General features: G+C 39.4%; 1 protein-coding gene across 1 annotated transcript in view; it reads right to left on the bottom strand.

Annotated features, from left to right (window-relative positions):
- COL20A1 (collagen type XX alpha 1 chain) overlaps positions 1 to 24,547 on the bottom strand; it is a 478,350-nt gene that overhangs the window by 207,886 nt on the left and 245,917 nt on the right. The window contains exon 21 of the mRNA XM_053708962.1: positions 5,882 to 6,020. Within this exon, the coding sequence (XP_053564937.1) occupies positions 5,882 to 6,020 (139 nt within the window). The remainder of the gene's footprint in view (positions 1 to 5,881; positions 6,021 to 24,547) is intronic.

Raw genomic sequence — 24,547 nt, 5'->3', positions numbered from 1 at the left:
AAGGTGAGGTAATGTCATGTCTACTGGACTCTTTATGATGTAAATGAGATACCTGATGTAAATGTAAGAAAGTCACAGTACCTGCTGTCTTGTTGTATGTGCATACTTTTGATCACCTTTTCTTCATAACCTGTGATTTGTATAATGTTTATGAGAAAATCAATAAAAAGTATTTCAATTAAATAAGTGCCACTTATGCTTCTGTTTTATACCATTAACCTTTTTTCCCTTTATTATCCAAACTGCTAGTGACAACAAGATAGACAGAACACAATGACAACAGTGTCACCAAGTCTTCCTTAAAAGTATTATTGATTATTGAATTATCCATCATATAAAGGTAGGCCTCAAACATGCACTGATGCCTCCTGCAGGTATGTGTTGTGTGCATGGGCCTTGTGGTGTGCATGTGTATGATCATGATTCTGTGAGTAGAAGAACCTAGATGTGCGTGTTCCCCTTTTTTCATGTAGAGCCAAAAACACTATAATCAGAATGACTTTTTTCATGGTAAAATCCTAGATCATGTAGATGTTATGAGAATGTTTGTAAAGGTTATACTAGAATAATAATTTACCAAGCTTGCAAGTATGTGTATAAAATATAGTCATATAGTATGTTATAAATGACTTTATTCTCCTTATAGTGTATCCGTTTTTATTTGGTTCCTATGTTTACATTAACTTAGTATTGAGAGTTCCCTATAAATGAAGCCGGATACTACCCTAGGCCGTGTATTTTTGAAGAAGCTAATGTTTTTGAAAGGTAAAAGTGTTTGTCAGTATACGTATAAGAATAGCGGATTAATGAAAGAGTGCTGTGCACACCAACAATCATAGAGATACAGTCAACAATTCCAGGAGAGCCTCATGTATTATACGTTGAATAATTTATGTTGTGATTCACATTGAACTCACATTCACATCATTTCAGAAATGCATAAATAATGTAGTTTATCTAAAAGGAAAGAGTGATCCAAGGAACCAATCATTTATTTTAGTACCCACCTTCCTATAGCAATATCTCAAATATCACCTCCAAAGTGACCGCTATAGGAAAATATTTTATAATGTTTCCCTTTTTCTCACATTCATTTTATACAGAGAATAATCTGGTCTTGAAAAACAAAACTGAAAGTAGTTGAGTTTGACACACTTAAAGGGACACTAAACCCAAATCTTTTCTTTTATGATTCAGATAGAGCATGCAATTTTAAGCAACTTTCTCATTTACTCCTATAATGAAATTGTCTTTCTCTTGCTATCTTTATTTGAAAAAGCAAAACATTTAAAGTTAGGAGCCGGCCCATTTTTGGTTCAGCGCCTGGGTAGCGTTTGCTGATTGGTGGCTACATTTAGCCACCAATTAGCAAGCACTACCCAGGTACTGAACCAAAAATGGGCCGGCTCCTAAGCTTTTATTCCTGCTTTTTAAAATAAACACCTAGATTACAAGTTGTGCGTTCGTGTTTTAACGCTGAAAAAATGGTAATTTCAGCGTTAAAACAGCACTACAGCCATTACGAATCTTTTAGGTATAGCTGTACCGCAAGCCTTTTAGCCTGTAACACAACGTCAGTCATGCACACGTAAAAATTACGTTTTTTCATGGGACTTCCTTAGCGCTGCCATTACGAGTTTTGTGGTCAGGCTAAAAAGCTTGTGTTACACCCTATACCGACAAGATCCGTTCCGCAATCTAAAAGCAGTAGTTATGATTTTTATGCTACAAAACTGTAACATAAAACTCATAACTAAAGTATTACAGAGTACACAAACACACATAACATACCTATTAATCCCTAAACCGAGGCCCTCCCACATCGCAAATACTTTATCAAAGTTATTAATCCCTAATCTGCCGCTTCCGACATCGCTGCCACTAAAAATGAATTATTAACCCTGATTCTGCCGCTCCCCGACATAGTCACCCACTATGATAAATGTATTAAACCCTAAACCGCCACCCTCCTGCATCGCAAACACTATTTAAATATTATTAACCCCTATTCTGCCATCCGCCCACATCGCCCCCACTGTACTAAAGTTACTAAGCCCTACACCGCCGCCACTATAATAAACCTATTAATCCCTAAACAGCAAGCCCCCCACAACGAAATATAGTAAAGTAAACTATTAACCCCTAAACCGAAAGCCCCCACATCACAATAAACTAAATTAAACTAGTAACACCCCCCCTAACTTTATATTAAAATTACAATTTCCCTATCTTAAATTAAATTAAAACTTACCTGTCAAATTAAAAGAACTAAGTTTAAACTAACAATTAAACTAATATAATTATTAAACTAAAATTAAACTAACTACCAATTAAATAAAACTAAACTACACATTAAAAAAATCCTAACACTACTCTAAAAATTACAAAGTATCTAATTACAAAAAATAAAAAAAGACTAAATTACAAAAAATAACAAACACTAAATTACGAAAAAATAGCAAACGAAATTATCAAAAATAAAAAAGAATTACCCCTTAATCTAATAGCTCTATCAAAATAAAAAAAGCCCACTCAAAATAAAATAAAAAAACCCTAGCCTACAATAAACTACCAGTAGCCCTTAAAAGGGCCTTTTGTGGGGCATTGCCCCAAAGATATCAGCTCTTTTCCCTGAAAAAAAATACAAAGACCCCTCCAACAGTAAAACCCACCACCTAACCAACCCCCCAAAATAAAAAACCTAATTCTAAAAAAACCTAATCTACCCATTGCCTTGAAAAGGGCATTTGTATGGGCATTGCCCTTAAAAGGGCATTTAGCTCTTTTGCTGCCCAAACCCTAATCTAAAAAAAAAAAAAACCCTTAAAAAAAAAAACTAACACTAACCCCCGGCCATCCACTTACAGTTTTTAAACTCCCGCTTGAACTATCTTCATCCAGGCGGCGAGAAGTCTTCATCCATGTGGTCTCTTCTATCTTCATTCAGGCAGCATCTTCTATCTTTATCCGGCAGCGCTGAGCGGGTCCATCATCAAGACATCCGGCGCAGAGCATCCTCTTCATGCTGTCGCCGCCGTACACTGAATCTTCAATGCAAGGGAGCCGTTTCAAAATGGCATCCCTTGCATTCCTATTGGCTGACAATTTTGAATCAGCCAATAGGAATTAGAGCTGCTAAATTTCTATTGGCTGTTCAAATCAGCCAATAGAATTTAAGCAGCTCTCATTCTATTGGATGCTGAATCATCCAATAGAATGAAAGCTGCTTAAATCCTTAGGTTTTATTTCACAGGTAAGTATATATTTTATTTTAAATAGGTATTATTTAGTTAATAATTGTAACTTTAGTTTAGCTCTATTTTAATTATGTTAAAGTTAGGGGGTGTTAGGGTTAGGTTTAGGGTTAGGGGTTAATATAGTTTAATTTAGGTTGTTGCGATGTGGGGGGCTGGCGGTTTAGGGGTTAATAGGTATATTTAGTGGTAGTGATGTCGGACGCCAGAGGTTTAGGGGTTAATAACTTTATTTAGTGGCAGCGATGTTGGGGTGCAATGGAATAGGGGATAATAATTTTAATATAGTGGCGGCGATGTTGGGGTGCAGCGGAATAGGGGTTAATAACTTTAATATAGTGGTGGCGATATCGGGAGCGGCAGATTAGGGCTTAATAACATTATGTAGGTGGCAGCGATGTCGGGGAGGCAGATTAGGGGTGTTTAGACTCGGGGTTTATGTTAGGTTTAAACGTAACTTTAATTTTCCCCATAGACATCAATGGGGCTGTGTTACGGAGCTTTTCATTCCGCGATCGCAGGTGTTAGGCTTTTTTCTGACCCGCTCTCCCCATTGATGTCTATGGGGAAAGCGTGCACGAGCACGTCAAAGCAGCGCTTGTATTTTGTGCGGTATGGAGCTCAACGCAGCCATATCGCACACACAAGCCGGCTGTTTGAAAACTTGTAATGGCAGCGCTATAGAGGGTTAAATTTTGTTGCATTCGTTAATTTCCCTATAGCGCACATAACTCGTAATCTAGCTGATAGATAGCAAGAGAAAGAAGAAAAATTGATAATAAAAATTTGAAAAAGAAGGCATCTAAGCTTCTTTTTTATTTCTGGACTCTGGACAGCACTTTTTTATTGGTGGATGAATTTATCCACCAATCAGCAAGAATAACCCAGGTTATTCCCCAAAAATGGTCCGGCATCTAAACTTACATTCTTGCATTTCAAATAAAGATACCAAGAGAAGGAAGAAAATTTGATAATAGGAGTAAATTAGAAAGTTGCTTAAAATTGCATGCTCTATCTGAATCACGGAAGAAAAAATTTGGGTTCAGTGACCCTTTAAGATAGTCATGATAAAGGCCTCTCAGTCGGCCGAAACGCGTTGAACACCTGTGACATACCAGCCTGAGTTTCTATTTGTATATGGTGAGCACTTTTCCTTTTAGTTTAGCTAGCTTTTTTGTTTTTGTGCATCTGTTTGTTTTTTCTTCCACAGGTACCTTTAGATGTTCTTACTCTGAACCAGAAGTTTTAGATAAAAGATTTTCCTCCCCTGGATAAAAGTATTTTCCTCTCTCTTCTCTGGATCCTTCAACATTGGACCTCCACTGGATTTTTTACTCTTTGTGACTGTATAGACTTTGGAACTATATTGTTGCTTTATATATGGGACGTCCCATTATCTGAGCTCAGATTCATTAATATCATTCATTATTTTCTTCTTTATTGTTCGTTTTTTTTTTGTTATACCCTTATTTTTTCATATGTTTGACATGTTTTTCACAATTGCTTTTTAAACATTTTACTCTAGCTTGTGAATAACTCTGCTAGATTGCCACAGAGTTCTAGCAATCTTGTTCCATATATTCCTTGGATTAAAACCGTTTTTATATACAACATATGTTTTTATATATTATTTATTGGGCTCCATGTACTAAGAGGCGGGCGGACAGCTTCTTAACTCGCGAAGCTGTCCGCCCGGCTCCGCTACACACGGGCAGCGGATCTATTGATCCGCTTGCCCGTATGTACCATTACACACTCAGCGGAGTGTGTAATGCCCGCCCCTTCAGTCGCGCGACCAATCACGCGACTGAAGGGGCTGTCAATCACCGAGAGCGAGCGAGCTCTCAGTGATTTTGCTTCGCCACCTAAGAGGTGGCGTAGGGCGTAGGAAGCAGCGGTCTAATGACCGCTGCTTCTTACATTGTGGGAAGCAGGCTCGCATATGCGAACCTGCCCCGCAAAGGCTCCGGAGCAGCTTTCGCTGCTTCGTACATGGAGCCCATTGTCTGTATTTTTCACCATATTTCTACGCTGCTTATTAATACAGTACTATGTGTTAGTACAGTACTATATGTTATTTCTATGCTCTTTAGTAATACAGTACTATGTGTTATTTCTATGCTCTTTAGTAATACAGTACTATGTGTTATTTCTATGCTCTTTAGTAATACAGTACTATGTGTTATTTCTATGCTCTTTAGTAATACAGTACTATGTGTTGTTTTTTGGCCATTATACACCCATATTGATAATCTTTTTGGGCACAGCTTTTCCACCAGCACACTTAAGCCCCCTTTGGGTGGCGCTCCTATGTTCCCACAATTTATTTATTCTTCTGTACGACCCTGTTAGGTGGCCGTTTATTATAATGAGTTTGTGTGCTTTGCTCTCCTGGCGCCGACTACTAACCATTTTTATTCTAAACTAATATGTTGCCACTTTCTGAGTGTTTACTTACCCACCGTGAGCTAAAATTCAATTTCTTACTATCAAATGTATTGCATCTTCTAGACAGAATCAAAAGTTATAATGTACATAAATAAGTCCTAGGTTAATAACTACTGTTAGTTCCAAATTTGTATGAGAAGCATCCCAGACTAATAGTCAGAAAACAATGATCTGTTTACCTGGTCCAGATGGTTAGTTGGGCTTCCTCAGATAAGGTGTAAATTCGGGAGCCACTCAGGACAAAGGCATCAGCAGAAACTCCTCTAAGCGTTGAATAAAGTTTCTCATTCAAACCAAAAGCTGCCATCATGTCATAGCCTGGTAAAGATACATAAGTATGGATGGGTACAAAGGCTGATTTGATAACCAACATTTTTTTAGCGCACCCCATACTTTTAATGGATAGCACAGGGAGCTCTAATAGCTTTCTCATTGCGTTTGTAATACAAGTGTTGCACTTAAGTACTAACCCAAATACCACTGTAAAATGTAGCTCTTTTTAAGACCTGAAGTAAACCATTATTATAGCACAGAACTACGTGAAGAACTGCACTACTTGTGCAACGTTAGCTTAGCCCACCCCCTTAGAAGTCTATTATGTGAGGGATTTAGCTATCCGACATGCAGATATTAACATACCCTAGACTAAACAGGAACATTAACAAATAATGTTAGACTAAAAGGACATTAAACTGTGTGAGATTGTTTCAAGTGTTTAAAATAACTAAATTATGTGTATAAAATAACTGTCTAATATAATTGTATCCCCTTTTCCTGTAAATTAACTTTTGTTTTGATATGCAAATGAACATGGTAGCCACTAGCCTCCCTACCCTGCACCCTCCAGGCACCCCAACTTCCAGGGTCAGGACTACCAACATCAAGGGCCAGAGACAGGGCCCCCAACCTCCAGTGCCAGACCCCACACTCCATGTCCCCACAGCGACAGGCTCTGAAAGCCCCCCACACACACTCTAGGGCCCCCAGAGCAACCAGTGCCCCAACTAAGCCCACGCTTAACTGCTTAGTTACTGATAGGGCAGCTGTCAGCTACCGCTTAAGCAGCATACCAGGAGCCATGAAGATGCCATTTCTGGTCCCCCCTACATCCCTCAGTCCAGGTCCTATTTGCCCAGCTGCTCAGTCCACCCATGGTAATAGGCACCACATTTTGGAACCTAAATTTTCCTCTTATCCTTATTTAGCACACTACCTGGCATGCAGATTTTAGCTCAAGAGATAAAATATTAATTTAAACTAATATTAGCGCAAATATAAACACGCTATTGATAGCTCATAGTTTCTAAAAATACGTCTACACAATATTCTCAGGCTAATTGCTCCCCCCCCCATCATTATATCTAGCATTTATGTATCATTTAATATCCCTTTTCATTCAAAAATGTATTGATTACGCCAATTTATTTAAATATTTTTGGTGCCCAAGTTTATCTAAGAAGTTTTATGGTTTTGTTTTTAAAGCTTATAAATTAGTTACTGTAAGCTAGTTTGTTAAGAAGCCTTTTGTGGCTTAAACTACAAAAAAAGGAATTTAATATAAATCAATTACACAATTCTGCAAACCTAGCCAGAAAATTTCAAGCCTTTTGTTGAAACGCACATAAAAGTTATACATGCAAACATTTGTGTTTACAATTCTCAAGGTAAAAGAGCATAATGGTTGCTTTGTGTGATTGAAGTTTTGTACTGTGGAAAGTTTTGATGAAATTGATTTATATTTGACTTTCTTTTTTTTTTAAGCCCTATTAAGCTCCACAGAAAATTATGCTTAATGTGATTTATTGTCAGCGTAGAATCTATCACAAAGACAATTTCTAGTGTTTCACTGTGGATATATATATATAAAATGCAACACAAATACTGTTTATAAATAAAAATAGTGAAAAAGCACTTCTAGGATAGTCACGGACACTGAAAATCTTAAATTGTGCCGTTATGAAATGATTAATAGAAATTTGAGTGCATTTATTTATTAATTTAGAGCTAGATTACTTGTGCGGGCGATATGGTAGCGCTGAGCTCCATACCACACCGAAATACAAGCGCTGCTTTGACATGCTCATGCACGATTTCCCCATAGACATCAATGGGGAGAGCCGGCAAAAAAGAAGCCTAACACCTGTGATCGCGGAAACAAAGGTTCAGTAACGCTGCCCCATTGATGTCTATGGGGAAAGAAAAAGTTATGTTTAAACCTAACACCCTAACAAAAAAACCACGTCTAAATACCCATAATCTGCTGCCCCTAACATCGCCGCAACCTACATACTGTTATTAACCTCTAATCTGCCGCCCTTAACATCGCCACCACCTACATTACAGTTATTAACCCCTAATCTGCTGACCCCAATGTCGCCGCCACTATACTAAAGTTATTAACCACTAAACCTCTGGCCTCCCACATCACTAACACTACATAAATATATTAACCCCTAAACCTAACACCCTAATGTAACCCTAAGCATAAGTCTAACCCTAACCCTAACACCCCCTAACTTAAATATAATTAAAATAAAGCTAAATAAACCTTACAATTATTAACTAAATAATTCATATTTAATACTAAATACATACTTACCTGTAAAAAAAAACTAAGCTAGCTACAAAATAACTAATAGTTATATTGTAGCTATCTTAGGTTTTATTTTTATTTCACAGGTAAGTTTGTATTTATTTTAATTAAGTGACTAGTTAGTAAATAGTTATTAACTATTTACTAACTACCTAGTTAAAATAAATTCAAATTAACCTGTAAATTAAACCTTACCTGCCTTACACTAAAACCTACAATAAAATCAAAGTAATTAATCAAATACAATTATCTAAATTACAAAAAAAAGAACACTAAATTACACAAAATAAAAAAACAAATTATCAAAAATAAAAAAGAATTACACCTAATCTAATAGCCCTATCAAAATAAAATAAAAAAAACAAAATAAAATAAAAACCCTAGCCTACACTTAACTGCCAATGGCCCTTAAAAGGGCCTTTTGTGGGGGCATTGCCCCAAAGGAATCAGCTCTTTTACCTGTAAAAAAAAATACAAACACGCCCCACCAGTAAAACCCACCACCCAACCAATAAACCCCCCCAAATAAAAACCTATCTAAATAAATAAACCTAAGCTAACCATTGCCCTGAAAAGGGCATTTGGATGGGCATTGCCCTTAAAAGGGCATTTAGCTCTTTTACAGTGCCCAAACCCTAAGCTAAAAATAAAACCCACCCAATAAACCCTTAAAAAACCTTAACACTAACCCCCGACGATCCACTTACAGTTTTCTAAGACCGGACATCCATCCTCATCCAAGCAGGCAGAAGTCCTCATCCAAGCATGCAGAAGTCTTCATTGAAGCGGGTAGAAGTCTTCATCCAGACGGCATTCTATCTTCATCCATTCGGCGCAGAGTGGGTCCATCTTCAAGACATCCGGACGAAACATCCTCTTCTTCCGATCGTCCCTGGAAAATGAAGTTCCCTTTAAGTAACGATTGGCTGATAGAATTCTCTCAGCCAATAGGAATTCAAGGGGTAAAAATCCTATCGGCTGATCCAATCAGCCAATAGGATTGAGCTTTAATCCTATTGGCTGATTAAACCAGCCAATAGGATTGAGCTCGCATTCTATTGGCTGATTGGAATAGCCAATAGAATACGAGCTCAATCCTAATGGCTGATTGGATCAGCCAATAGGATTTTTTCACCTTTAATTCCTATTGGCTGATAGAATTCCAATAGGATTGAGCTCGCATTCTATTGGCTGATTGGAATATCCAATAGAATGCGAGCTCAATCCTATTGGCTGATTGGATCAGTCAATAGGATGAAAGCTCAATCCTATTGGCTGAATGCAACAGCCAATAGGATTTTTTCACCTTTAATTCCTATTGGCTGATAGAATTCTATCAGCCAATCGGAATGTAAGGGACGTTATCTTGGATGACTTCACTTAAAGGGAAACTTCATTCTACAGCGACCATCGGAAGAAGAGGATGCTCCGCGCCGGATGTCTTAAAGATGGACCCGCTCCGCGCCGGATGAATGAAGATAGAAGATGACGTCTGGATGAAGACTTCTGCTCGTTTGGATGAAGACTTCTGCCCGCTTGGATGAAGACTTCTGCCAGCTTCAATGAAGACTTCAGCCCGCTTGGATGAGGACTTCTGCCCGCTTGGATGAGGATGGATGTCCGGTCTTCAAAAACTGTAAGTGGATCATCGGGTCAGTGTTAGGTTTTTTAAGGGTTTATTGGGTGGGTTTTATTTTTAGCTTAGGGTTTGGGCACTGTAAAAGAGCTAAATGCCCTTTTAAGGGCACTGTCCATCCAAATGCCCTTTTCAGGGCAATGGTTAGCTTAGGTTTATTTGGCGGGGTTGGTTGGGTGGTGGGTTTTACTGTTGGGGCGTGCTTGTATTTTTTTTTACAGGTAAAAGAGCTGATTTCTTTGGGGCAATGCCCCATAAAAGGCCCTTTTAAGGGCCTATGGCAGTTTAGTGTAGGCTATAGTTTTTTTTATTTTGGGGGAGCTTTTTTATTTTGATAGGGCTATTAGATTAGGTGTAATTCTTTTTTATTTTTGATAATTTCGTTTTTTATTTTGTGCAATTTAGTGTTTTTTTTTGTAATTTAGAAAATTGTATTTGATTAATTTAATTTATTTGATTTTTATTGTAATGGTAGGTTTTAGAGTAAGGCAGGTTAGGTTTTATTTTACAGGTAAATTTGCATTTATTTTAACTAGGTAGTTAGTAAATAGTTATAAAAACACAAATACAGGGAGCGCTAATGAAAGCTGCTAATATATTAGAATAGAGGGTGGGATAGAGCTAGTGATTATGAACATATGCTGATAGCAAAAATAGCTCACAAAATCAGTAAATTAAATTAAATATATATTTAATAAACCCTAGTACAAGGTAAATGGCCTAAAACATATAATAACAGGTATAAAAATGAAATGAAATAAAAATAAAAAACCACCGGTGGTATGAAGGATTATGAATTGAAAATAAAGTCCGTTTTGAGCTCAAATAATAAGTCCAAAGAAACAAAGTTCATTAGTAAAAAATGCAGGTAAAAAAACAATAAAGTTCGGTTAAAAGCAGGGTTCGCAGCAAAGTCAGTCTGTTTGGCTGAATCAATGTTTGGCTGAATCAATGTAACATTCAAGTTAAGTTTTGTAGGTGGCTAAAAGGACAATCTGCATTCAAGTAGAAAAGTCTGTGTCATAGATAATTCGTTTGACTCACCCAGAATACGAAGCTATTTTCTGTTGTGCTTCTCCGTGTGCAAGTGTAATAACAGAATTTATGCTTACCTGATAAATTACTTTCTCCAACGGTGTGTCCGGTCCACGGCGTCATCCTTACTTGTGGGATATTCTCTTCCCCAACAGGAAATGGCAAAGAGCCCAGCAAAGCTGGTCACATGATCCCTCCTAGGCTCCGCCTACCCCAGTCATTCGACCGACGTAAAGGAGGAATATGCATAGGAGAAATCATATGATACCGTGGTGACTGTAGTTAGAGAAAATAATTCATCAGACCTGATTAAAAAAACCAGGGCGGGCCGTGGACCGGACACACCGTTGGAGAAAGTAATTTATCAGGTAAGCATAAATTCTGTTTTCTCCAACATAGGTGTGTCCGGTCCACGGCGTCATCCTTACTTGTGGGAACCAATACCAAAGCTTTAGGACACGGATGATGGGAGGGAGCAAATCAGGTCACCTAGATGGAAGGCACCACGGCTTGCAAAACCTTTCTCCCAAAAATAGCCTCAGAAGAAGCAAAAGTATCAAATTTGTAAAATTTGGTAAAAGTGTGCAGTGAAGACCAAGTCGCTGCCTTACATATCTGATCAACAGAAGCCTCGTTCTTGAAGGCCCATGTGGAAGCCACAGCCCTAGTGGAGTGAGCTGTGATTCTTTCAGGAGGCTGCCGTCCGGCAGTCTCATAAGCCAATCGGATGATGCTTTTAAGCCAAAAAGAGAGAGAGGTAGAAGTTGCTTTTTGACCTCTCCTTTTACCAGAATAAACAACAAACAAAGAAGATGTTTGTCTGAAATCCTTTGTAGCCTCTAAATAGAATTTTAGAGCACGAACTACATCCAAATTGTGTAACAAACGTTCCTTCTTTGAAACTGGGTTCGGACACAAAGAAGGCACAACTATCTCCTGGTTAATGTTTTTGTTAGAAACAACTTTCGGAAGAAAACCAGGTTTAGTACGCAAAACCACCTTATCTGCATGGAACACCAGATAAGGAGGAGAACACTGCAGAGCAGATAACTCTGAAACTCTTCTAGCAGAAGAAATTGCAACCAAAAACAAAACTTTCCAAGATAGTAACTTAATATCTACGGAATGTAAGGGTTCAAACGGAACCCCTTGAAGAACTGAAAGAACTAAATTGAGACTCCAAGGAGGAGTCAAAGGTTTGTAAACAGGCTTGATTCTAACCAGAGCCTGAACAAAAGCTTGAACATCTGGCACAGCTGCCAGTTTTTTGTGAAGTAAAACAGATAAAGCAGAAATCTGTCCCTTCAAAGAACTTGCAGATAATCCTTTCTCCAAACCCTCCTGTAGAAAGGATAGAATCTTAGGAATTTTTATCTTGTTCCATGGGAATCCTTTAGATTCACACCAACAAATATATTTTTTCCATATTTTATGGTAAATTTTCCTAGTTACAGGCTTTCTAGCCTGAACAAGAGTATCAATGACAGAATCTGAAAACCCACGCCTTGATAAAATCAAGCGTTCAATCTCCAAGCAGTCAGTTGGAGTGAAGCCAGATTCGGATGTTCGAATGGACCTTGAACAAGAAGGTCCTGTCTCAAAGGTAGCTTCCATGGTGGAGCCGATGACATATTCACCAGGTCTGCATACCAAGTTCTGCGTGGCCACGCAGGAGCTATCAAGATCACCGAAGCCCTCTCCTGATTGATCCTGGCTACCAGCCTGGGAATGAGAGGGAACGGTGGGAATACATAAGCTAGATTGAAGGTCCAAGGCGCTATCAGTGCATCTACTAGAGTCGCCCTGGGATCCCTGGATCTGGACCCGTAGCAAGGAACCTTGAAGTTCTGACGAGACGCCATCAGGTCCATGTCTGGAATGCCCCATAATTGAGTTATTTGGGCAAAGATTTCCGGATGGAGTTCCCACTCCCCCGGATGGAAAGTCTGACGACTCAGAAAATCCGCTTCCCAATTTTCCACTCCTGGGATGTGGATTGCAGACAAGTGGCAGGAGTGATTCTCCGCCCATTGAATTATTTTGGTCACTTCCTCCATCGCCAGGGAACTCCTTGTTCCCCCCTGATGGTTGATATATGCAACAGTCGTCATGTTGTCTGATTGAAACCTTATGAATTTGGCCTTTGCTAGTTGAGGCCAAGCTTTGAGAGCATTGAATATCGCTCGCAGTTCCAGAATGTTTATCGGGAGAAGAGATTCTTCCCGAGACCATAGACCCTGAGCTTTCAGGGGTTCCCAGACCGCGCCCCAGCCCACCAGACTGGCGTCGGTACCCACTCTGGTCTGCGGAAGCTCATTCCCTGTGACAGGTTGTCCAGGTTCAGCCACCAACGGAGTGAATCTCTGGTTCTTTGATCTACTTGGATCGTCGGAGACAAGTCTGTATAATCCCCATTCCACTGTCTGAGCATGCACAGTTGTAATGGTCTTAGATGAATTCGTGCAAAAGGAACTATGTCCATTGCCGCAACCATCAAACCTATTACTTCCATGCACTGCGCTATGGAAGGAAGAAGAACAGAATGAAGTACTTGACAAGAGCTTAGAAGTTTTGATTTTCTGGCCTCTGTCAGAAAAATCTTCATTTCTAAGGAGTCTATTATTGTTCCCAAGAAGGGAACTCTTGTTGACGGGGACAGAGAAAGGCTAGGACAATGTCCGTATGAGCCTTTGCTTTTGACAGAGACGACGCTTGAATCAGTATGTCGTCCAAGTAAGGTACTACTGCAATGCCCCTTGGTCTTAGCACCGCTAGAAGGGACCCTAGTACCTTTGTGAAAATCCTTGGAGCAGTGGCTAATACGAATGGAAGTGCCACAAACTGGTAATGCTTGTCCAGAAAGGCGAACCTTAGGAACCGATGATGTTCCTTGTGGATAGGAATATGTAGATACGCATCCTTTAAATCCACCGTGGTCATGAATTGACCCTCCTGGATGGTAGGAAGAATTGTTCGAATGGTTTCCATCTTGAACGATGGAACCCTGAGAAATTTGTTTAGAATCTTGAGATCTAAAATTGGTCTGAATGTTCCTTCTTTTTTGGGAACTATGAACAGATTGGAGTAAAACCCCATCCCTTGTTCTCCTAATGGAACAGGATGAATCACTCCCATTCTTAACAGGTCTTCTACACAATGTAAGAATGCCTGTCTTTTTATTTGGTTTGAAGACAATTGAGACCTGTGGAACCTCCCCCTTGGGGGTAGTTCCTTGAATTCCAGGAGATAACCTTGAGAAACTATTTCTAGCGCCCAAGGATCCTGAACATCTCTTGCCCAAGCCTGAGCAAAGAGAGAGAGTCTGCCCCCCACCAGATCCGGTCCCGGATCGGGGGCCAACACTTCATGCTGTTTTAGTAGCAGTGGCAGGTTTCTTGGCCTGCTTACCCTTGTTCCAGCCTTGCATCAGTCTCCAGGCTGGTTTGGTTTGAGAACTATTACCCTCTTGCTTAGAGGGTGTAGAATTTGAGGCTGGTCCGTTTCTGCGAAAGGGACGAAAATTTGGCTTATTTTTAGCCTTAAAAGACCTATCCTGAGGAAGGGCGTGGCCCTTTCCCCCAGTGATGTCTGAAATAATCTCTTTCAAGTCAGGGCCAAACAGCGTTTTACCTTTGAAAGGGATGTTAAGCAATTTGTTCTTGGAGGACACATCCGCGGACCAAGACTTTAGCCAAAGCGCTCTGCGCGCCACAATAGCAAAACCTGAATTTTTCGCCGCTAATCTAGCTAATTGCAAAGTGGCGTCTAAGATAAAAGAGTTAGCCAATTTAAGTGCTTGAACTCTGTCCATAACCTCCTCATACGAAGAGTCTTTATTGAGCGACTTTTCTAGTTCTTCGAACCAGAAACACGCTGCTGTAGTGACAGGAACAATGCATGAAATTGGTTGTAGAAGGTAACCTTGCTGAACAAACATCTTTTTAAGCAAACCCTCTAATTTTTTATCCATAGGATCTTTGAAAGCACAACTATCTTCTATAGGGATGGTAGTGCGTTTGTTTAGAGTAGAAACCGCCCCCTCGACCTTGGGGACTGTCTGCCATAAGTCCTTTCTGGGGTCGACCATAGGAAATAATTTTTTAAATATAGGGGGAGGAACAAAAGGTATGCCGGGCCTGTCCCATTCCTTATTTACAATGTCCGCCACCCGCTTGGGTATAGGAAAAGCATCGGGCGGCACCGGGACCTCTAGGAACTTGTCCATCTTACATAACTTCTCTGGAATGACCAAATTGTCACAATCATCCAGAGTAGATAACACCTCCTTAAGCAGAGCGCGGAGATGTTCTAATTTAAATTTAAAAGTACTAACATCAGGTTCAGCTTGTTGAGAAATTTTTCCTGAATCTGAAATTTCTCCCTCAGACAAAACCTCCCTCCTGGCCCCTTCAGATTGGTGTGAGGGTATGTCAGAACCATTATCATCAGCGTCCTCATGCTCTTCAGTATCTAAAACAGAGCAATCGCGCTTTCTCTGATAAGTGGGCATTTTGGACAAAATGTTTTTAATAGAATTATCCATTACAGCCGTTAATTGTTGCATAGTAAGAAGGATTGGCGCACTAGATGTACTAGGGGCCTCTTGTGTGGGCAAGACTGGTGTAGACACAGAAGGGGATGATGCAGTACCATGCTTACTCCCCTCGCTTGAGGAATCATTTTGGGCAACATCATTATCAGTGGCATCATTGTCCCTACTTTGTTTGGACACTATGTCACATTCATCACATATATTTAAATGGGGAGGAACCTTGGCTTCCAAACATACAGAACATCGTCTATCTGATGGTTCAGACATGTTAACAGGCATAAACTTGATAACAAAGCACAAAAAACGTTTTAAAATAAAACCGTTACTGTCACTTTAAATTTTAAACTGAACACACTTTATTACTGAATATGTGAAAAAGTATGAAGGAATTGTTCAAAATTCACCAAAATTACACCACAGTGTCTTAAAGCCTTAAAAGTATTGGACACCAAATTTGAAAGCTTTAACTCTTAAAATAACGGAACCGGAGCCGTTTTTACATTTAACCCCTATACAGTCCCTGGTATCTGCTTTGCTGAGACCCAACCAAGCCCAGAGGGGAATACGATACCAAATGACGCCTTCAATAAGCTTTTTCAGTGGTTCTTAGCTCCTCACACATGCATCTGCATGCCTTGCTTTCCAAAAACAACTGCGCATTAGTGGCGCGAAAATGAGGCTCTGCCTATGACTAGAAAAGGCCCCCAGTGAAAAAGGTGTCCAATACAGTGCCTGCCGTTTTTTTAATACATCCCCAAGATTAAAAGAACTATTTATAGTTATAATCCACTAAATATACTTATAAAGTAATCGTTTTAGCCCAGAAAAATGTCTACCAGTCTTTAAAGCCCTTGTGAAGCCCTTTATTCTTATACTAAACGAAGAAAATGGTTTACCGGTTCCCATAGGGAAAATGACAGCTTCCAGCATTACCAAGTCTTGTTAGAAATGTGTCATACCTCAAGCAGCAAAAGTCTTGTGAAGCCCTTTTTTTCTTTCTGTAATAAAAATGGCTTACCGGATCCCATAGGGAAAATGACAGCTTCCAGCATTACATCGTCTTGTTAGAATGTGTCATACCTCAAGCAGCAAAAGTCTGCTCACTGTTCCCCCAAATGAAGTTAATTCATCTCAACAGTCCTGTGTGGAAACAGCCATCGATTTTAGTAACGGTTGCTAAAATCATTTTCCTCTTACAAACAGAAATCTTCATCTCTTTTCTGTTTCAGAGTAAATAGTACATACCAGCACTATTTTAAAATAACAAACTCTTGATTGAAGAATAAAACTACATTTAAACACCAAAAAAACTCTTAGCCATCTCCGTGGAGATGTTGCCTGTGCAACGGCAAAGAGAATGACTGGGGTAGGCGGAGCCTAGGAGGGATCATGTGACCAGCTTTGCTGGGCTCTTTGCCATTTCCTGTTGGGGAAGAGAATATCCCACAAGTAAGGATGACGCCGTGGACCGGACACACCTATGTTGGAGAAAAGTGAGATGTACACACGTTTAGACCCTTGGTGGACAGGAGATTACCTTTCAGATGAGCGGTATCGCTCCAGCGTATACTCTAATCCGCTTGGATGTGCAGCGTGTGCGGGGTCACGTGATAGTTGGATCCAATAGGAAACACGGATTACCGGGTGGTCTGTAGATCAGCGTGTTGACGATATCTGCAGATTCAGCGTGATATTCAGCAGGAAACCACAAACCTACTCCCAGCATGCAGTGCAGCGGAAGCTGTATGCCTTTCGTCACGTTCCTAACTATTTAATAACTAGTCTACCTAGTTAAAATAAATACAAACTTACCTGTGAAATTAAAATAAAACCTAAGATAGCTACAATATAGCTATTAGTTATATTGTAGCTAGCTTAGGTTTTTTTACAGGTAAGTATGTATTTAGTTTTAAATAGGAATTAGAGGTTATGGGGTTAATAGTTTAATTTAGTATATTTCATTGTGGGGGGCTTGCGGTTTAGTGGTTAATAGGTTTATTATAGCGGCAGTGTGGGTGGACGGCAGATTAGAGGTTAATAATATTTAAGTAGTATTTGCGATGCGGGATGGTGGCAGTTTAGGGGTTAATACGTTTACTATTGTGGCGACGATGTTGGGGAGCGGCGAAAGAGGGGTTAATACATTTTAATAGTGGTGGCGATATCCGGAGCGACAGATTAGGGGTTAATAATTTTATTTTAGTATTTGCAATGCGGGAGGATCTCGGTTTAGGGGTTAATAGGTAGTTTATGAGCGTTTAGTGTACTTTGTAGTAGTTTAGTTATGAGTTTTATGTTACAGATTTGTAACATAAAACTCATAACTACTGACTTTAGATGGCGGTACAGATCTTGTCAGTATAGAATGTACCGCTCACTTTTTGGCCTCTCAAGCAAACTCGTAATACCGGCGCTATGGAAGTCCAATTGAAAAAGGACTTTTTTAAAAGTGCGGTACTGACATTGCGTGACGGCCAAAAAGGTGTGTGGTGCACCTATACCCACAAGACTTGTAATAGCGGCGTTAGGGAAAAAGCAGCGTTATGAAGCATAACAATGCTTTTTCACTCATAACGCCAAACTCGTAGTATAGCTGTTAGTAATTTATTTATTTGCTTTAGGCTACTCCGATTTAATAATTTTAGTATGGCAAAATAACATTAATAGTAAATGCAAATATTATTTACTGTGTTTCACCTAAACATCTGGAATTTTCTGTTTTAATTTTTTTGTACATTAAGCCACATTAAAGGGACAAGAAAATGAAAACTGAACTTTCATGGTTCAGATAGAGCATATAATTTTAAGAGAGGTTTCAATTTACTTTTGATATCAAATTTACATTGTATCTTGGTATTCTTTGTTGAAAAGCATACCTAGGTAGATTTAGGAGCTGCAGTTGCTATGCACATATATCTGATTGGTTCACCAGATGTGTTTAGCTAGGTCCTAGGAGTACATGGTTGCTCTGTAGCTGACTTCTTTGTAGAGTTTGCTAAAAACATGGTTATATGCAGGCAACAGTGCAATAATAAAATATTCTAACACACTAGAGTACTTTTTATTTGCACTTTCCTGATCCCTTTAATAGATATGAAGGATAGATTAATAGATATCAAGAATAAACATGTTTGCATTATATTTTAATTAGTAAAAATGCTTCTAGTAAATGTTATTTCTGTTTTTCAGTAGCATATGCACGTATAAGTGGCGCTGTATTTTTTTTTGCGTAAAGGAAAACTCTGCTAGGATTTTTTTTTTTTTTATTATAATTAGTTTTTTATTGAGGATTTACAAGTAATACAACTAATAGTAATAGTCACAAATGCTACAATTTTAGACACAGTAACATTAAGCTTGCACAAACAGGTTATATCAACATTAGTGACGGCAGTGACATGAGCTTCTGAATCCTCTATTTTTTGATAATAGTAGCATATTGAGGGGACTACTAAGATGACCACATGAGGGTCGCATGAACTTGGAAATAAAACCTAAATGGTAGTCACTAGAAAGGCCACTCCTGTGCCTTATATGTAGACAAAAATGCAAAATATATAAAAGGGAAAGGGGGAATAGTCAGCGGGCAAAGAGCCGTTATATAAAGAGGAGGGAAGGAATGTAGGAGGGGACGTGTCGTGCTAGGGATATATAGTATTCTAAAATGATGCAACAGGGTGATAAATGGCAGCTAGATGACTACTGAACCCACTGGCTTACAATGTTTTCTATATGGTGATCTCCTAAAAGAGGGTTTAAGGGGTACTCTAGGGCCTTACTAAAATTAGAGACAAAGCATGTTTAACATAATATAGGGGGTGGTCTATGGGAAACTCAGCTAAAAATGCATTACAGACCCGGCTAATCAACTACGTGTGGTGAATAGTAGACTATACTCAACTAACATGTCTCCCATGTGGATTATTAAAAAGCTTAAAGTTCCCCAACAGGTGCCTAGAGGGTTAATATATACGTCCCATTAAGGGCTAATCTGGGTAGGCATATATGAAATGTCAAGTAGTATGCTAAGGATCACCTTATAAGAAAAAGACTAGGAGAACTGTAATATGAATTACTCTAGGAGGGGCTCTGCAAGGAGCTACTTTTGTAGTAGATCGAGACTCAGTCTTACTAGTTATATGACACAGTAGTGTTCTGCAAAAGTCAAATTTACAAACTTCCATGAAGAAAACAGGAGCTGGGGCTATGCTTCCAAACCTTATTAATATGTAGCATATTAGCTGCAGTATAGTCATGTCCAATTGCTGTATACCGCTATTACCAATAAGTGACCAGAGAAGTGTAGCATCCTATATGCATAATGGAGGCAGTTTCTATGCTGAGATTAAATATACGCAGTAGGTGCTCTTGTTCAGGATTAATGTTAAAGGCATAGGAAGGGACTCGTATAAAATCATATACCCTGTATAAGAGTCTCGGTTAGGTATATAGGGATTTAGAGGCCACTGCACGCATACGCCGAATGCATTATGCCCAGCATACCGAGCGGGTTTGTGTTTAGTGCGGAAATAAGAAAATTAACTCACAACCATGCGCTGCATGGGGTATAGTAATAGGTGCGATTAAAGGGATGGAAATGCCACCCTACAGGGCAGTACAATATATGGGAGAGACTATGCAAGGAGATAGAACCTAGGAAGCTAGGATATATGTAATAGGAATATCCCTTCACGCTATAGCAAATACAGGAGTATTATCAAATGCCTTCTGGGGAAGTATCACAATACAGGTTCCTGCTGCACAAATGAAAGTTGTAGATAAAGGAGACGGAACATAAATTGAGGTGTCATGATCCTCCATACTACATTAACACAGTGGGACCCCTCAAATGTTACTTGTGGTACAGGGATAAATATAAAAACTTGGGCATAAAATAAGAGCAATCTAAGTGTCTCATGAAATGCTGTGTGATCTAGCTACAACATAGTAATAAAAATAGTTCCATATGCATGCCTAACTAATACAATGTTTAACGATAAACTGCTCAGATGGCAAGCCTAGAGTAAACAGTCGTACGACCCTCTAACACAAGAGACATATAAGCATGAATATACAAAATAAGAGACAAATATCTCAACATTAAATATATAACAGAAAATAATTAACTTTAACTTTAATATTTATAGCTAAAAGTTCTACTTAATCAGCAGTTAATCAGGTGCCCCGTGAAGCATTGCCTATAATGACATCCATTCACCCGACGCCTCTCCTCTGCAGTTGTGGAGATAGAAATGTAAAGTGCGGATGGGCCAGCTGCCAGTCACGGATGGGCCAAGAGAAGTCAAGCCAGGTCTCTTCGGCAAGGGTATTACAGGGCATATGGCTTAAGGAGGTAAGAGTCTCATAACGTGAGGCAATCTGCACTTCTGTGATGCAGGCAAGCTCTGTGTCTGTTCCGTTCCTTAGGATGTTGCTCGCCTCTGTTAGGGCCTTTTCGCAGATAGGGAACCGGTAAGTCCATGGTAGATGTAGTAACTGCCTGCGTCCCTGCCGATTTATTGGAGTTGGGGAGACTGACAATTTGACAGGAGTTATGCGGTCCGGTTCTGCTCTGCACGCCATTATGATTTCCCAAGGGCAAAATGAGATCCTGTTCCTCCGGTATCTTTCTGGTTATCTTGTCAGCGGGGATTCTGGATAAGGAAGGTGGTAAAACTAATCCGGATCCTTCATATTGCGTCTCATTGACTCTCACTCTGTTATTGCTCAGCAAGCCTAGGTCCTCCTTGTCCCCCGTAGCTCCTACTGCATGACAGGGATCATTAGCATTCTCAAGAATCTGCCGCTCCATCTGCCATGCTTAAATAAAGTATGCGGTTAGGATTAGGCGGTATAACAGAGTAGGACCACCATAAACAAACAGTGGGCTGATCGGGAGGCTTTGATGGGCTGATAATGTTAGGCCGCGATTTTTTAAAACAGGCCAGAGCAAGTTTTCTGTCCGTGAGGACGTGTTATTATTAAGTTGAGTTAGCTCTGTGACTTCTGTCACCGAGATATCATAGATGATGTAGGTAGATGTGGCATAATGGAAGAGATAAGTAGGAGATTGTTAAATTAGGCGAAGAGCTTCCATGAAATACGTCTCTCCATGTCTGCAGCTTGGACATGCCCCCCTCTGCTAGGATTTTCATTTTTACGCAAGTCGGGTTGAGTTCGTATTACAAGTTCCAAAAAAACATATTTTGATCTATCGCTAACCCGAAAAGCGTGAAAAATCTAACTTTGTGTGCACGTATTTCCACATAGAGATCGATGAAGAATAAAAAGTGGGGGGGGAAAACATCAGAGATTGCGCAAACACCATTGCATTTTCGCATTCCCCATAGAAGTCAATGGGGATTTTTTTTTTTTAAATAATGCACTAATATTATAATACATATATATTAATGTTTTATGTGTGTATATATGACTGTAAATACATATATACACAAACAAATACATCTTTAGCAATGTATGTGTATGTATCTCTGTGTTAAAACCATTGCCTGCCTTTTTTTCTAACACCCAAGATCTCGTATCTTTGAGCCTTTATAACTTTTTTGTGCAATATTTTTTTTTTTTTTTTTTTTATTAGACAGTGTTAATATGAGTGTGGTTGTACTTTTTAATGTATTTTTTAAAGTGTTTTGTGCAACATTTTTGTTTCGGAAAACAGTTAACCACAGCTCTGAGATCACGGAAAGGATTGAATCGTAAAGGGCGATTGCGCTAGCGGAATCTCGATTTCGCTCAATTTGTAATATCAGCAAAATTTTAAGTCAGGTAAAGGCACTAAACAAGCGCAGTGGCCTGCAGAACTTAGTTACCAAAAGCAACCTCAAAAGAGGCAAATGTTTTGAAATAGTAAAGTTTGGTAAAAGTATGAAAGATGACTAAGTAGCTGCCTTACAAATCTGTTCAATGGCAGCTTCATTCCTGAAAGCCCAAGAGGTAGCAACTGCTCTAGTAAAATGAGCAGTACTTCATTTATTGGAGACTTCCACTCTACCATGTAGGCTTTGTAAATCAAAGCTTTAAGTCAAGCTGCCAATGTAATTGCTGTAACTTTTTGTCCCTTGCGGGGACCAGAGAAATTGATAAGCAAGGAAGAATTAATCAATTATTTTGTGGCTTGAAGGTAAAATGCACCCTTATCCAGACCAAAATTGTAGAATTCAAGGAATTCTAAAAGAGTTCCAATAATAGTTCTTATAATCTCTCCAGGAACACAACTTTTTCCAGACCTTGTGATAAATATGCTTTGTAACAGTCTTTCTCGCCTGAATCAATGTGTCTATCACTTGATCTGAGAAACCTCTCTGAGATAAAATTAGGTGCCATGGCATCAAATTGAGAGATTTTAGATCTTAATGGAAGAAGGGTCCTTGAGAGAGAAGGTCCTTCCTGAGAGATAGATGCCAAGGCTGACTAAAGGACATTTGTATCTGATCTGCATGCCAAGTCTTGTTATGCTATGCTAGAGTAATCAGACTCATAGAGGCCCTTCCCTGTTTTATCCTGGTTATTACCCTAGATAGTAACACAAACGGAGGAAATATGTAAATCAGAGAATCACTAATGTATCTATTAGAGATGCTCTTGGATCTCAAGATCTTGCACAATACTGGGTAAGCTTGTGATTCAAGCAAGAGTCCATGAGGTCTATGCATGGCCTTCTCCAAAGATTCACAATCTGGTCGAATACCTCATGATTTAAGGACCATTCGCCGGGGGGGGGGGGGGGGAAGAAGGTATTGACGACTGAGGAAGTCTGCTTCCCATCTGCTAACACCTGGAATGTAGATTGCTTCTTTCCTCATTAAAGTGTTAATGTAAACCACTACTGTGACATTGTCTGAAACATTAGAAAAGACTCCTGTCTTAACAAGTGCCAACTTTATAAAGCCCTCAAGAGAAGACGGAAATCTCTGCACTCTCCAGGAACCCCAGACTGTGCCCCATCCCGACAGGTTGTTGTAATATCCATTCCACTGTTGCCACAGATATGGCATCTGACACCACTACCGTGAGACCAACTACTTCTATGAATTAAAGCAGTGTAGGAAGATAATATTGTTGGAGAGGAGCACAGACCTTCTGCAATATGAGTCTACACTGATCTGTGCACTGATCTGTGAAAGATAGTCTCATTGATACAGAGTCTTTGATGAAACCCAGGATGGAGACCCTGGCTTGAGGAAGTAAAGAGCTCTTCGGTAGAGTGATTTTCCAACCATAGATACAACAAAAGTGTGAAGCCTTGTTCGTATATTTTCCTGAGCAATCTGGCGATAAGTAGCTTGTACCAGAATGTCATCTAGGTAAGCAGCTATGGCAATTCCTTGAGCTATCACTACTGACAAAAAAGCTCTGAGAACCTTTGTGAAGATTCTTGGTCCTGTTTCCAGAACAAAGGGGGGCACCACAAATTGGTAATACATGTTTAGTACATTCAGAAATTTGTTTAGCATTTTTAGATCCAAAATGGTTCTGAAGGTCCATTCTTTCTTTGGGACAATGAAAAAGTTATAATAGGTGTGAATAGAACCAGAATATTAGTAAGGAGGAATCTTCCTTGAGGAGGGTGAGACCAAAACCATATGCAGTACCGCTGGGAAATTAAGTTCAATACCCAAAGATCCTTAACATACTTTTCCCAAGCCTCCTGAAATCGGTTCAATCAAGTCCCCCAACAGAACTAAGTCTGGGTTGGGGGAAGCAGATATGGATGATGGGGCAGATTTTTGGTCTGTTTGGACTTAGGCAAAGAGGAACCAGGCTTCCACATGGCTGGCACCCTAATGATTGCACTGTTGATTTAAATGTAGTGTGCTCCTGCCTAAATAAAAAGCTGTTGGCTGCTACATATACACATAGACCTACATAACTCAATAGACCACACATCTGCATGCACACAATATACAAAGATATATTAATTAACAAACCCAATATGTTACTCTGTAAACACATCAAATACAGATATAAATGTTAATGACACGTAATCACTTTAAATGTGCACTGTAAAG

The sequence above is a fragment of the Bombina bombina genome, chromosome 1 (genome assembly GCF_027579735.1).
Source record: "Bombina bombina isolate aBomBom1 chromosome 1, aBomBom1.pri, whole genome shotgun sequence".
In the NCBI taxonomy this organism is placed as follows: domain Eukaryota; kingdom Metazoa; phylum Chordata; class Amphibia; order Anura; family Bombinatoridae; genus Bombina; species Bombina bombina.
The sequence above is the reverse complement of the archived record's forward strand: the minus strand, read 5'-3'. Positions and strand labels throughout refer to the sequence as shown.